Source organism: Apis mellifera, linkage group LG1 (assembly GCF_003254395.2).
Source record: "Apis mellifera strain DH4 linkage group LG1, Amel_HAv3.1, whole genome shotgun sequence".
Classification (NCBI taxonomy): domain Eukaryota; kingdom Metazoa; phylum Arthropoda; class Insecta; order Hymenoptera; family Apidae; genus Apis; species Apis mellifera.
The window spans coordinates 27,466,557-27,483,935 of record NC_037638.1 but is presented as its reverse complement, the minus strand read 5'-3'; the positions used below and the strand labels follow the sequence as shown (position 1 = coordinate 27,483,935).

The following is a 17,379-nucleotide window of genomic DNA, read 5'->3' as shown; positions in this document are numbered from 1 at the left end:
ATGAAATTATAAAATGAAAATTTTTATCTATTTGAATTAATAATACATTTTGATATTTCTTTTCATTCAGTTTGTTCAATGAGATATTATATGTCAATGTCGAAAAGATGTCAAAAAGGAAAAAAATATTTAAAAAAAATACCACAAACAAAAATATTTATAATTATATATTTAGAAATGTACAGCATAGTAAAATATATGTAATTTTTACGATATATCTTATAAATATTCTCGCGATTGATATGCCGTAATCGTAGAAAAACATTGAAAACACATCTAAATTGTGATTTTCATAATTTATTATCATTATATATCACATTTGTTATTTATCGAGTTGACCATTCATCCCATAGTATTATAATAATTTTTATATAACACACATCTGAATACGAAGAAATAATAACGATCACTAAATGTAATTAAGCCATGTATTATAATACAAATATTTGGGAAAAGTACATTTGAAGTAGAAACGATATCGTGGCAATGTTCAGACTTGGACAGTATATGAATGTTTACTCGAAACGTGATTTGCATGATTCGCCGCTACGATGAGTAATGAAAGAAGAAGGGGCTGCAACGATTATTACCAGTAGAATTATCCATGGCTTAAGTTAGGACTCGAACGAGTTTCGCGTATACGTATGTATGTATTATAGTATCGGGTACACGTATATACGGGAATGCGGTTGTATTCGCATATGTGTGTCACAAGCCGGCACAAGTGACTCATTCCCTTCTTTTGCCATTGCATCTCGTCAGCCGATCGTAATAATAGAACGAAATTGATTCACTCGTTGTACCGGTGATTCCAAGTTAGATACTCTTCAGATAGAATAAAGGAACCCATTTGTTCGCATCCTTCATCAGTACTTCTTTTATTGTAAGCCGATTAAACTCGAACGTTATTTCTTATGTACAATTGATAAACAGATAATTTAATCGAATTTCGAATTTGTTTTGACATTTAAAATTGAGATAAATTTAAGTTTATCGAATTGTCCAAATTATTACTCGAACGTGAATAGAAGACAAACTTTAAACTTGTTTATTAAAATTATTTGAATAATAGAATTCAATTCATAACTGATAATTAATAATATTTTTCTCTGAATTAAACGTTTTTCGAGAGTGCACAATAAAAATGAATTGGATAATATAAATATATTTGCATGACACTTTAATATGATAAAATAATAATTTGATATTATTATTTAATATGATTAAATGCGATTAAAGTGTTCTATATAATTTTAACGCTAACAATTTAAAGCATAGATAAATATAAATACGTTATATTCGTAACTAAATTGATTATCATTAAAATAGAATCACAATACTGTTTCATGACTCAGTAAAATTTATTTATATTTCTTGTAAAAGACCAGTTACTCAAGGTCGAATAAATCATTTTGGTATACAACAATAACTTGTAAATAAATTTTAGATTTCTCATTTTCGCAATATCTTTTTTTTTTCTTTGTCAACATATATCGATCGATTTTTCCGATAAAATAATTTTTAAAATAGTTGGAAAAAAATTAGTAAAAAAATTTCTAATTGTAGAGTATGAAACTAAGTATTATATATACGTATAATGTCCCGAATGACATCATTCTAGTCTCAATTCTGAGAGATCTTTGTTTATTTGAAGCATTTATGCAGTGGTTATCAAATCTATGTTAATTTAGAAATTATTATGTGTTGTATACGTATCTATATCTAACCTTTCAAAATATTTGCCATATAAAGTGTTATAAATTGGTTTATATAAAAAAACCAATTGTAAAAAACTTTTTATTATTTATAATAAAACTTTATCGATTGAAAATAGTTATTGAGGAAACGAATAAGCAATTTGGGATAAATAAATTTTATAATAAATTTTATAGGAATTGGGAAAGATATTTCATAAAATTATAATTCGATCGAATAGAAGATTAGTTTTGTTAATTTTCTAAGAATTCTAAAAAATGCTTTTGGTTCTTAATCTCATATATATATATATATATATATATATATATATATAGTCTATTACGAGCCTGGAATATTATTTTACGAATACGAGTATAGAAATATATTCATATTGTACAATAATATTATACACGATTACAAAGTGTTACTGCAATCACAAAATAAGTAATAGGATTTATGATTTTACGACATTAATGACAATATTTATTATATTACAAAGTAAAACTTTATCTTTAAATTTTTCAAGCTTTATGTGTATCAACATATTACCTGATAAAGAGACTGCAGTCTTATACGTGTTATTTATTTGATTGGTAAATAGATAAAAGACACGTGCGACGTTACTTGTACTTTTAAACATTGAATTATAGTAAGTTTGTGATGTACACGAGACGAAATTGTTTAAATTTGTTGAAGAACAAATTGATTTGGTTGATAAATTGTTCGCAAACTATTCGTTGTTTTTATATACGTGTTTCATTTAAATTATCAGATATAGAATTCAAAATTATACCGATATTGGATTACTTTTGAACATAACTATATATATATATATATAATCGTACGATTTATCGTATATTTTTGTCATTATAACGTTCTAGTTATTTATTCGTTTACTCCCTCCATAATTTCCTTTTTTCTCTCTCTGCTTTTTTCTGTTTGCAATTTAAAATAACAAGTATCATCGTGAACGCTAGGTCATCGATTCAGTGTTATTTTGTCGATATGATAATCGGTTATCAACTGTAGGCCACGATCGAGTCGTGAAGCGCCATCGTTCCAATTTCGCAATGTTGTTTTCTTTATACATTCCACATGGCATACTTGATCAATTAGCATTCGCTATTGAATTCAACTCGATATTTGCGGTATCTGCCATAACAAACGTTGGCTATTTGTTTTTCGAACTTTTCACGAGTCACGTGTCTTACACAGGTGTGTCATTTTTTGCTCCTCCGTAGTATCTCACAGCTTCTCATTTGTACGCATAAATTTTCGCTTCTGTCGTAATTAATTAACGCTTAAAAATACGGTTGAAACGTTTTTCAATTTTTTTCACCAACAACTCGTTTACCATATCAATCTATACTTCTATACCGATGTTTCCAACACCGAACGAACCAACGCTCGTTCCATGTTTCTCAAGAGTCGACGTTTCGAAAAATAACGCTATAATTCATAGATCAAAACGATCGATCCGTGTAAATTTTTTTTTTTTTTTTTTTTTACCCAGATAAGAATTAAGTATTAAAAAGAAAAACTTTGTCGCGTCATGCAAAATCAACTCGGAAACCATCGCTATAAATAGTTACATGCGCGACCGCATGTGTTTTATTATCACTTGGCGAGGTTTGCGAACAGATATCGCATCCATATTTGAGATGCTTAGTCACGCGACCTCGGTTATTCGAAAGGCTTCTCCTCTAGTTTGCTACAGATGAATTTTGAGAATAAGGGTTTGCGCGCGAATACACGCATATATTTTCGTTTACACTACGCATCTTATCCTTAAAAAAAAAATATTTATATATAAATATACATACATACACACGTAGAAGAGAAATGTTCGCGTCATCAACTTTTTCTTACAAGGGCGATCTCCTGAAATTTTATCGGTCGCACGATAAGATATTAAACAACTTGATAGAATATTTAGATATTAAGAAACGAGCGTAAAACAATTCTACTACGCGATATTTTCTACCCGGAATTATTAGATCGCAATAGAAATTTACAATCTATTTCGCATTTTTACATCGCGAAACAATAATTTTGAGAAACAATCATACGTCCTTGAAAATTTTAAGATGACGCAGCTAGTATTAAATAGATTTGTATTGCGGTGTGGTATTATGGATGTGTGTTGTTACGATACATAATTGACACGTGTCAAAGATAAAAGTGAATAATTAGCAAAAAAATGGTAAAAAGTACGAATATATATATTTTTCGTTTCGTTCGGATTGGATGAGTTCTATGCTTCTTGCTAATAAAATTTTTGAGAAAAAAAAAAAAAGGAAGGAAAAAAAAACGTCCTCTGCATTTTGAACTTTTGTCTACGCGAAACAACACGGAGTATGCAAAACAAAAGGAATAATTACATAGACGCGCGAGATAAGTTTGCAAAACTACACCCACGAACAGCGGTGAAAGTACGAATGACTGTTAGCTGCATACTTATGCAGTTACGTTTCCTTACTCTATTATATTGCACGATTATCATAGACACTATACCATTATATTATATAGAGAACAACGTTAATTATTCGAATCATCGTCGTATCGCCTAGATCTCGGAAAATTTTATCAATAAGAAATAAATTAAAATAAATAGGAATCATTCGATAATATCACGAATTCTAATCAAGAATTCAAATTTTTGAATTCAATATAACATTATTAATTTATAATTAGGATTTCTTCTTCCTTTTAATTCGTGAATATCGCTTAAATATTCGATAAAATAAAATATAACTTAGATATTTAATAAAATAGAATTTATTATTTATTTATCATGTATGTAATTATTAAAATCACGTGATTTTTTATAATTGTATGTCACATAATTACTATAATTATATTTATCCATCAAATAACAGCAATATATATATACATATTAAAAATATGTTATTATTAATAACATTAGGTTTTATAACGAAGAAAAACAACAATTGATCGTTTTCACGATACGAGATATGCGTATTATAGAAAGAACTCTAACGCTTTGTAATATATGAAATACGAGTATTTCTAAAGCGATCTATTATGTCATTGATAAAATTAGAAATATTATTATTATTCCATTCGTGCAAAATATATACGTTGCATAAATAAATTTAAATATTTCTCTATTATGTTTATTTTAGATAAATTTTAAAAATATTTATCTTTTTTTTTTTTTTTTATAACTCTTTAACAGATTTATTATATTTATTAAATGTTGTAAGAACGTTCTCTCAAGAAAGTATGATATTTGAAATATCTTCACCAGATTAATTCTTAATTTTTCATTTTAGTATCATGGAATAATATATATATATAATTATTATCGATATGAGATTCATAAAATTTCGTATCTATCGAATGATTTCGCTTGTTTTATCCGGCAGACAACGGAACGTAACATATCATACGGAAGTTTCCAACTTTTTCAGAGCACGAACGTTTATCAGAAAGAATTCTAAAGTCCAATCATAGCGAAACGGCATAAACGATAATACATGTTCAAGACCGCGCTGAAACAAGTTTGTTTTTAACAAGGTCAGTTTTATACTATTTCTTTGATAGCGATAAACATTAAAGACAAAAAATGAAACGTAAATTTGTTTTTCGTTTTTAAAAGTGTTTCCCTGTGTGTGCGCGATAGACGCTATATTCGATATAACGAAAATAAATCGAGCAACAATATGATCGAACGATAGAATTTTCCTACGCGATAATACAAATATTGGCGTATTCATAGAAACGACAGAAGATATCGGTTTCGCGTTTAATTCTTGCGTTTAATACGAGTCGCCAATTACGACGGTTAGGTGAAAAATGAACCTATAGACCCGAATTTATCTAATTTGTATTATTTAATTAGCGTTATCGCGGAGAATAGATAAGTAATCTACGTGAAAAATGAGGCAGACGTCGGACGGCGAGCGTGGTTAATGGCAAAATTCTAACGTTTGATCCCTCGTTATCGTCCCTTGACACACGGATACGCGTCCGATTACTTAACGGATTAATACGAAATGCGGTAAGTTCGTAGTGATCGATGAAAGAATCGTCGAAGGGAAGGCGAGTTGGCCGTGTGACGAATCGGTGGACACGCGACGTAGCCGTACGCCGTCGCTCCCACCGTCGTTGTCCGTCCAATACCGAAGTGAAAAGTGACGCTAGTCACCAGCCTCTTGAAGCGAGTGGTGACGCCCCGCGCCGGGTCAGCCTCTCGGCTACGCGCCACCAACTTAAGTGAGTACTTACATACCGTAGTAATGTTTACGCTGCGTTCGCGATCGAATGCCTATCTTACGTATCTCGCGACGTCGTGCTAATCGTACCGAGTTTAACCGGGCGTGATGCGTTCCGAGAACAAAAAATCCTCCGATTCAAAGAATCCTCGCCCGTATTTTCCACTCGACCTATAACTATAAATATTATAATTCCGATGAAACGGGATCCGTTTCACCCAATTTCTTTCGCTTCTTGTATTACACACCGACTTTTTTTTTTTTCTTTTTCTTTTCCTCGCCCACTATAACGCGTTTCGTCGATTTCTTCGACTCGGTTCGGAGTGATTAACGATATTTCCATAACTGTGCGCACGATAATGTCGAGTTGTGCGATGCCAACGATGCCGATCTATAGTTATCAAAGGTTCAATTATTGAATATCGCGAACGTGGTTAAATGTTAATCTCAAGGATTTTTAAACAGTGTTTTTTTGACCAACCAAGTGAGTCGTCGCGTTCTGTCCGTGAAAGAAGAACGCACAGTGTATATATTTGCGTTTATTTGAACGTGATTAATATGCATCGACGGAGGTGAATTTAATATACCGTGGAAGATTGTTGTGAAAGAGAGAAAGGAACATCTGGCGAAGTAAAGGTGCTAAAGAGTTGCTTACTACAGAGAAAATACATTTACGCTGGACGTTCTCGAACATGCACTCCTACACGTATTGTACCGTTTACCGTACCTTGAAAATTCTCGAGATATAATACCGGTTTATATGTACTATTAACAATAAGGTGAAACTGTCGATCGATCGAGGAAAAGATTGAAGTTTAAAAGATTCGGATTAAGCTCTTCTCGAGCTTAAATGGCGACTATGGGAGTTATCGTGTATATACCAAGTAGGTAATTTTTTTTCTGAATGAAATTTAAACGCATATCGATCCATTCGTTTCGATCTATCCAATCGTTGAATATCTCGTATATTTTCGTACTTTATACTTTATGCCAGTCTTTTTTTTTTTTCTATTTTATCTGACATTAAAGATCAATTATGTAAATTATTGTTTGATTTGCATTTTCCGATGTTTTGAACATCGTACGTTTATCGATTCTTTATAATATTATTTAGATCTAATTGCGATCGAAAATCTAAAAAGGAAAAAAAAAAAAAGAAAATGTAAATAACACGTTAAATTCGCTGATTTGTCACAACTTGGAAGAGAAAAGAAACGTAATAAATGCGTTGGCTTTGGAATTCGTATTATATATATATATATACATATGTATGTATTATATACATATACATATGTAAGTAGTTAGGTATAGTTCACAATGTGCACGGTACGTCACGTGTTTGATGTGCCATCGACCTAAATGTACTCTGGATTAACTCTGTACCCAGGATTGAATCTATCAGACTCGGAATAGGGTTTGATTTAAACGGCGTAAGACAGGAATTATTAATTATTTCAATAAGAATAACGTTATATAATATTACTTATGTACATATTGAAGAGTATAAATAAGAAAGTCTGATAACTTATCGTTAAAATCAAAACTGCTGAGTCACGGCGATTCAACAATTTATTTTGTGCATTTACCTACATATATATGTATATATACATGCATACATGATATATTTTTATTTATGTTTGTCACATTAATTTACTTCTTATTGGATATATACATAAATAAACGAATATATAAATATATAATAAATGAAAAATTATAAATAACAATAATTGAATGAATGAAACGACAATAATATCGAGTATATTGTAAAAACGTCATGCAACGTCGTATATGAATACGATTAATTAAAATCGCACAATTACAAAATTTCATCGTTCCGATAAATAATAATGGCAAATTATTATTTCTAGAAATAGAATTTGTATAGTTTTCCTGTCTGTCTGTCTTCTCTCTGTCTCTCTCTCTCTCTTTCCCCCTCTTTATCTCTCCTTTTGTTTTTCGCATCGATAAGGTGATAAATACAATTACTCGAGAAACTAACATTTCTAGAAAAAACGAGACTGTTTAAAAATTAATTAATCTTAAAATATAAAATGTAATATAGCAAGTATTATACCGAGAAATGAAAAAAAAAAAAAAAATTGCAATAAAGCATTGTATTTCCTTTCGCAAAATTAGTTGATAAGAACGAATGAAACTTGATCTTAGTCACGTACGATTCTGTGGCAGCTGAATGTGCTGAATGATTCTAAGAAACGTATTATCAGTGTGCTAGTGCATCTTAGAACCCGGTCACACGACTGTTCATGCTACAGGCGTTACGATGATTGTAAAAAAAAAAAAACATTTCATAATTATAAAAAAATATTGCATCACTAAACTATTCCGAGAGATACACGTTATAGGAAATTTTGATTTACCTTATAAATGAAGAAGAAAAAAAATATATAAATTAAGAAGATGCGTTAACGTGTAATAAATAATGCAGGAACTCTAATGCATATATCTATACCTTTTGATCAATTAAATTGAAAATTAAGAAAACTAAATTTTTTTCTAATTATTCTCACATATCGTGAATCAAAGTTTGATATTTTTTTTTTATTAATTTATTAATATCGAAATTAAAGAGATATTAGCGAAGTAATCGAAAAGAAAAATATTAATTATTCCGAGAGTGTCAAAAGTATATCAAGCTATTTGCAATGTTATATTTAACCAAAGTTCTTATTCGATGCAAAATTTGAGTATGAATAATAATCTTATTTATTTTTTTAACGATGAAAAATAATTCAGATTTATATGTATATGTATATGTATATATATATATTGTTTTTTGCCGTTGTACTGACATGATGCTCGACCGATATAGCTCGTATGCATTCCAACGTTATGCTATAACTGACGTTACAAGTTATAATGTTCGTCGCAACGATCGTTCTATCGAAGCTCGTGTGACCGAGTTCCTAATCTTTGAAAGTAACGTTCCGACATTAACTTCTTCTCGTGTATATTTGACACACGTTCTAAAGTGATATCGATTTTTCTCCAAATTTATATTTTTTTCGTAATAAAAAATGTTATTTTTCTATATAAATCGCAATATTGTCTTTAGCCTGTGTACACATGAATATTTAATAAAATATAATAATGATTGCATTCAAATATTTTCACTCGTATTTATTTTTAAACGCATATATTTTCATTTCGTTGATCAGATCTGTATCCTGTTCGATATTTTTGATTTACGTATGTAAAGGACGGATTTATTCCAGATTAACGTATAAAATTAATACAATTTCTTGGTTATAATGGTTTCCTTTATTTTCCTACATAATTTGTTATGATATTTTATCTTGAATAATTAATAGTCTTAAAATATAGCTAATACGTATAAATAGGCATGGTTAATCAACAAGTAATCCACGCGACTAATGGACCTTGAGCCTTCCTCTGCGGTACGCGTATTTTTATTTTGTTTGCTAATGAAAATCGTGCATATACATTATTTTTCAACTCATTATATTATAGAATATTGTAAAGATTTTAAAAATATTACTTGTTCGATTCTCTTTATTTTCTCTTCTCACCGTTAAAATATTCCAACAACATTTCAAACTCGAAATTCGAAAATGTTTATATTCTCTATAAAAATATCAATTAATAGAAACGTATTTAATATAAACGATATAATATAATATAAATTATAAAAATATCTATATTTATGATATTTAAACAAATTATCCACATATAAATGTTTATTAATCTTGCTAAATTCTTTTTTTTAACACTTAATTATATTATATTAGCATATAATTATATAGTCTAAAAATAAATATTTGAAGATATACCAGTGAACTTTTTCGAAATTGCGTGGGATAAAAAAAAAATGCACGTCAAATCTGTAAAACTTTGACGTATCATTCAATCGAGATAGCATATTACTATCGCATTATCGTTAAAAAATATATATGTAACTTTATAAAATTAATTTATAAAGCAATAACTATCTTTTTTCTTTTCTTAATATTTTTTAAAATTAATTTCACAGTATTTCAAGTACATGTAATAAAAATAAACGTTTATTAAAGAAGGAAATAAAATTCTAATTTTAAACCAAAACCAAATATTTTTGTACTTATTCGCGGTATAAGCATTTATTTGTAAATAAATAAATAAATAGAACTGCGGATGAAATGAAATGAAATATTTAATGAATCGTTTTATAAAATTATTTTTATATTTATTATACGCTCATCGTTTATTTTCGTCGGGATTTTTTTTAAGAAATTCTTTCTTTTGTCATATTTAATCGTAACATAACAATAATAATATATTAATTAATTTTCAAATGAAATGTTATAGGCATGTACACCATGCGCATGCTAGATAATGGTAATAACAACGCTTCTGGTCCAACGGGAGCAGCAGCCTTGTCAGGAGTTCAGACAGCTGGTGGTACAACCTCTTCGGCAACAGGAGTTACGACACTTCCGGGTGTAACGGATGAAAGGATGGATGCATCGAGCGATAGTGCTGTCAGCAGTATGGGCAGCGAACGTGTACCATCCCTTTCGGATGGCGAGTGGATGGAAACTGGATCTAATTCCAGCCATACACAAGCGGATTCTCATTACACTATGGATTATGCTAGGTGATTAAAATTATATTGAAAAGAATCGAATTATTTCGATTTTTAATAATGAATCGAATATTAAAATAATGAAAGGAAAAAATTTATTTATAAGATAAGATCAGTATGATTAAATGAGATTAATTTTTAAAGAGAAAAAAGTTCAACAAAAAATGCATAAAAAAATAACAATTATCAAATATTGATTTTTTTATGCGATAATATTATTCGTTTTATGTTTAGCAAATACCGCATGTCGTACGATTGTAGCTATTCCGTTTCCGGAAGAAATGCTGGCTCTCCGAGATGTCAAACGGAACGTACGATGCCTCCGGTTGCTCAGAAAAAGCATCAAATGTTTGCAAAACGATATTTTCAGGAACAAGGAACTGGTTAGTTTATAAACATTGAAACGCGAGCGATCGAATGTCTCAATACAGTATGCGATAAATATTCAATGAATTTAAAAATGTATCGTATACGTGGTAGGTTCGCCACTCGGAGCTACAGCGCATCCGACAACTCCAATGAAATACGAATATGATTCTCATACAGTTGGTGCTGGAGCACCTGGAAATGCTTATTCCGGACCGATCGAGGGCGCAACTGGACCTCAACCTGAAATAAAATATAGTTGTAGTGTAGATTTCAGTCGGCATCAATCAGGTAAATAATGATATAACATTTTATTATTATATTTAACATTAAATAATAATAATAATAATCTCTTTTTTTTCCTCCCCATATTTTTAGGACGTTCAGCTATAGAACATGTTCATCATAATCATACGTATCATTTACCTGCAGAAAGTTCTGGATCTCTTCAGCGTCCAGTTTCTCGTGATAAAAAAGGTAAAGTATTATGTATTATAATAAAATATATTAATAAAATAATAATATAATTATTAATTGTTTTATTTTAGCGCAGTATAATTCTTTTTTAATCGATTGATATTTTTCTCTTCAGTGCGTAAAAACGATGGTGAAGAGCATCTAACTAGAGATGAGAAAAGAGCAAGAGCATTGAACGTTCCTATTCCGGTGAACGATATTATTAATCTTCCAATGGATGAGTTTAACGAACGTCTTAGTAAATATGATCTCAGTGAAGCTCAATTATCTTTGATACGTGACATTAGAAGACGGGGAAAGAATAAAGTTGCCGCCCAAAATTGTCGCAAGCGTAAACTAGATCAAATCATTAGTCTCGCTGATGAAGTGAAAGAAATGAGGGATCGTAAAATGAGGCTCGTTCGTGAACGAGAATTTATGCTTATAGAGAGACAACGCGTGAAAGATAAATTTAGTCAACTTTATCGTCATGTGTTTCAAGTTGGTATATTCTGTTAATTATTTTATTACATTTATATATCATAAGATAATTAGCAAACTTTAATTAATTATGGTTAATCCATGAAAACATTTTTAAACATTTCTATTACTTAATTTACAGTCTTTGCGCGATCCTGATGGCAATCAATATCATCCGTACGAATATAGTCTTCAACAATCTGCCGATGGAAATGTATTGTTAGTGCCAAGGAATCAGACGAATCCTCATCATCCCCGTTCTACGACAATGGAACCAAAAACGAAACCTGATCCTGAACATAAGGAATGAATTTATTGAAAAATTAAAAAAAAAACGTTTGATAAGAAAAAAACTCTATTTTCTTCATATATTAATATCGTACTTTTGCAAAAAATAAAGATGAACGCGGTGCTAAGACGAAATATATTATTTACGATTTTAAATAATACGAAGAATTCGCGAGGAAAATTCATTGCTTTATCATTCGGGATATTTTGCAACATGTTTAAATAAACAAAGAAATTCATAAACAAAAATATTTCAAAGACTCACATTGAGTTATATTTCTTTACGATTAGAAAATAATCACCAAACGTAAAAAAAATATTGAATGTACATATAATATATAGTATAAATAAACCAATGAACTACAGAAATAGAAAAAAAGTAGACAACATTTAAAGTATCTAGATTTAATACTTAAAGTATTAAATTCTACATACACATTTAAATATAAAAAAAATGTGTATTTATTATTTGGACTGATATAAGTCGATCTTTTTTCTATAAAAAAAAAAAAAAAAGAAATTATATTATAAAATGTCACTTTTTTCCTATTCAGCTTCAAGGGAACACTATTACAATAGTATAATTAAAATAATTTTTCTGTAATTTTCTTTTATTATTTTATACACGCGCGCGCGCGCGCGCGTACATACACACAGACACACAATGTATTTTAATTCTGAATACATGTATGTACATGTACGTTTTTTACGCACCGTGATTATATTATATACATAGAGTATAATGCCTTTCTGCGAAAAAAGATTTAATGCATTTCGGCGCAGTTATTTCAGTTATAAATATATTATAGTATATTTCATATAACTGATAATGGTTCCATGATTATTGAATATAATTTAGAAATTATGTATAAATGTAACTTTTTATCTCAATCAAATTACTTTCAAAATTATTAACTTGCCAAACTTTACAAATATTTTCATATTTTGATAAAGAAATAAATAAAAAATGTCATAAATGTGTTATACGTTATTCGATATGGGAGAGATAAAATATATTTACATAAATGATGTAAATGTGAAATAAACATTCGAATGAACAAAATATTTATTATCTTGCATCTTGCAATGATGAAAATCAGGAATATTTAATGCAAAGTTAATCTGCATTTAAATTATAAATTATATAAAAAAAAAAAACAATTTAAATAATAAAAGGTAATATGTTAAAGAGACATCGAATAATATATATTATTCTATGAACTGTTTAATGTTCTGTACAGAAAACTGCTCCAAAAATGTTAAATTTCAATCCGTTCAAATGAAATATTAACAATAAATTGTAATATAAAGTGATAAAGATATCTAGTAATTAATATGACTATGTGGATAATTTTAACACAATGTGTTGTATTGCTACAATATTAATAATAGTATTGTTTGAAATACGAACGAAAATATAACAAATATAACATATTTTTATATAATGTAAGGGACGAATAATGTTTAGGTATTTCACATTTGTCTTTGTATGTATATATTAATATTAATATTAATATAATTAGAATAATTTTCTATAAATATTATACATATATAAATATCAGACATATGTATTTATATATATTCACTTATATATATATATATATAAATACATATATACAGAATAATAATGAGATATATATATTATAAGATTATAAGAAAACGAGAAAGATATTGTTTACGACGACAATTTATAATAGTCAAATCTTTATTAATATTTACATACACAATTGTATTTATATTATGGGTGTAGGCTGCCTTTACATATTGTATTTGGCGAGTGGAGATCATTATTAAGAATATTATTAAGAATTATAAAAAGAATAATTTACAACTATTCTGTTTGCGAATTGTACAAACAAATCAGATTTATACAAATCCTCAATTCCATCTGATCGTATTGTCATTTTATGATCTCCCATGTCATTAAATTTCTATATTGTATAAATAAAGCTGAATAAACCTTTGGGGAAATTACTCTCTACACATTTTAATACAACATATATATGCATGATATTTTTATCCATTTTTTTTATTATTTTCAAAAAATTGACAAATAAAAGTAAAATTATCACTGAAATCATTGCATTCACATAATAATTATATAATTAATATAATTTTATTTATATAATTAATATGATATAATATATAATAATGATATATTAAATAAAATTTTTATAAAATATTGCATAAGTTATATATATATATATACATATAGCACATAATATATGATACATCTATGCAATATGAGCTTTATAATATTAATAACATTTAATAATGCTAGAAAATATTATAATTGTAATATTGTTATTAATATTAAAATTAACTTAAAATTAATCTTTGAATTTTATAATAAGATTTATATTATTTTACATATCTAACATTTTCTGAATGAAATATTTTTAAAAGAATTATGTTTTAATTTTAGCAAACGTAATAATATTATAATATAAATATTAATATATTATTTAATTATATAATATAAAAAGATGCAATACAAAATAAATAAAAACAAAAATAACATAACCAAATATATAATTTTTTTAAATAAAATCTTTTTATTAAAGAATTACTATATCTCGAACAAATACATTTTGCGATTATTTGCAAAATATAAAAATTTTTTATAATATATTATTTATTTTATTTTAAATGAATAATACTAAATATTATTTCTATTATCATGTTAATGAAATGTTAATAATCGCTATATAATATTAATATTTAAATTATTTTCTTTTTAAAACAAATAATCTTTTTTGTATAATTAATAGTTCAATAATTATTCAAACAAAAGAATCTTAATTACATCATTGATGAAAATATTAAAAATATAAATATACTATATATACATGATACTATATATAATATATACATTACAATATACTATATATACATTCGATAAAATTGTTGATAATTTTGTTAAATATTCTTGATCGATATAATAATAATATTTTTAATCGACATAAATGTATACATATATAGTTTTTAGCTTTATCCTACCATTATTACTATAAATATTCTTCTATCAATTAAAATATATATATTTTATAAATATTTATATATATTTACAATAAAATTAATTTCAAAACTTATATATTTTATATCTTTAAATTTAAGCTATATATATTTTATAATAATATATGTCTTAATATTATTAAATATTTTTGATTGTTTTATATTATTTTATTATATTATTCTTTCTAATATGTTATAAATTATATAATAATTTTATAATTAACAATTTCATATTTATTGTATTCCTTATTATATCTAATTTAAAAGTATTTTTAATAAAACAATTTCTGAAATTTTATCATGTAAATATAAGCTTTTTATATATATAATATTACGACAAATAATAAAAATTTTTCAATCTTTATAATAAGAATATGATTTTATAAAATATGCAATAATGTAAAAATGTAATAGAATTAATAAAATATTATGAAAATTTTTAAAGTTTTATACATTTTTAATAATTTAATTAACTAATAACTATATACATATATGTATATTATGAATGTATATTACATATGTATATTATTTATGAAAAAAGTAAGATATTTGAAGCTTATTAAATTATTGATAAAAATTTAATAACTACTAAAAAAAAAATATAATTAATTAATATAGTTTAATTAAATAAATTATTATGTAATAATGTTTTTAATATAATAAATTATTTATAAATAATATTAAATAAAATACCAGTGGTTGTTATGACAACTATAAATATACATGTATTTAGAATTAGTTGCTAAGAAACTAATAAAGTATTTATCAATGGCGCCTGAAGAATGGTTGAATTTTATTCAAAATGCTACGAAAACGGCAATAATTCAAGACGGTAAGGTATTTACGAAAATATATTTCAGTGTATAATATATTTCAAACTATTGAATTTTTTTTAACGAAAGCTATTTTGAAATTTACTTAGAATTGAAAACTTTACGATATACAGCTTTAACCTTAAAAATGTTTGATCAATATGTAATTATTACTTATTTTTTTATTAAATATTTTTATATTTGTCATTGTTATAAATTATTTCTTTTTTTATAATTAAATTATACACATATATGCATATATCACTCAATATTAAATGGGTAATATTGATTTTATAGAATTATTAATATAAATATATAGTATTACAATATAATTACATTTACATATAATTATATATTTTCATTTGTCTTGTTAATTAATGAAATGCTATTTTAATGTATATTTTATTATTATTTAGAATTAAAATATAATTGTAATAATTGTTAATATCCGATAATTTATGTTATATAAAACTATTATTAAAACGTATTATAAAATATATAATATATAATCTATTTAATTTTGATTAATATTTCTTTTCTTTTATTAGGAAAAAGAAAAGTTCATTTTTTAATGGAAGATGGCAGAGAAATGGTAGAAGAATACCATTTGGAAACTAATGTATTAATAAGAAGAGCATGGAAGGAGAAAGGTAAACTTGGTCAAGATATAGGTTGGAACGTTGAAATTGGAGATCCTGAACCCAAACAAAATAATATTGATATTTGTGGAATTCAAGAAAGTTCAAGTGCTGTATGTATACGTGAAGTTTGTTTTGTAAAATTAATATTTTATATTTAAATATTACATATTTTATATTCGATATATATTTAATGTATATATTATATTTTCTAATTTTTTTAAACAAAATATAATTAGTAATAATTAATATGCGTATATTATATTTTTGTAATAGCCATTTATTACAAGAAGAGTTACAAAGACTTCACTTGAATGGCGGATAAGAAATTTGCCATATCCGCAAAATGTATATTCTGTAACTGCAGAAGATGATGGAACGATAACTATTCGTACTACAAATAAAAAATATTTTAAGAAGATAAGAATTCCAGATTTAGAACGTGCTGGATTAAAACCAGAACAGGATAGAATAACTTTTACACATCAATACAGTACACTAATTATTACGGTATGTCAAATATTTATATTTTCAATACTTTTATATAAATCTTATATTTATCTTTTTGTAGTATAAGAAACCTCCTGCACTTCTGGAATTAGAAAGAAAGGTGTTGAATGAAATATTACAATTAAAAGCAAAAAAAGATGGTGACATACAGTGTCCAACAAGTTAATAAAATTTTTCTTTGTAAAAACTTTTTCCTTTTTTGCTTGCCCACAGTCATGTCATAGCTATATTTATAAAATGATTATCATAAAATGAATAATATTTCTCATTAATATCATGTA

At 26.6% G+C, this 17,379-nt stretch overlaps 2 protein-coding genes across 7 annotated transcripts in view; both read left to right on the top strand.

Moving 5' to 3' along the window:
* LOC725081 (segmentation protein cap'n'collar) overlaps positions 1-14,121 on the top strand; it is a 76,230-nt gene extending 62,109 nt beyond the window's left edge. For all 6 annotated transcript variants that reach the window (XM_006571716.3, XM_003251740.3, XM_006571717.3 and 3 more), the window contains 6 exons: positions 10,257-10,545; positions 10,768-10,916; positions 11,014-11,190; positions 11,278-11,376; positions 11,492-11,856; positions 11,978-14,121. In XM_006571716.3, the coding sequence (XP_006571779.1) occupies positions 10,257-10,545; positions 10,768-10,916; positions 11,014-11,190; positions 11,278-11,376; positions 11,492-11,856; positions 11,978-12,145 (1,247 nt within the window). In that variant the 3' untranslated portion in view covers positions 12,146-14,121. The remainder of the gene's footprint in view (positions 1-10,256; positions 10,546-10,767; positions 10,917-11,013; positions 11,191-11,277; positions 11,377-11,491; positions 11,857-11,977) is intronic.
* Positions 14,122-15,824: 1,703 nt separating this feature from the next.
* LOC725045 (protein DPCD) lies at positions 15,825-17,285 on the top strand. Its single transcript, XM_001120941.5, has 4 exons — positions 15,825-15,970; positions 16,499-16,701; positions 16,865-17,098; positions 17,160-17,285. Exons 1-4 carry the CDS (start codon positions 15,862-15,864, stop codon positions 17,262-17,264), a joined length of 651 nt encoding a protein of 216 aa, XP_001120941.3. The 5' UTR covers positions 15,825-15,861; the 3' UTR covers positions 17,265-17,285.
* The last annotated feature ends 94 nt before the right edge of the window (positions 17,286-17,379 follow it).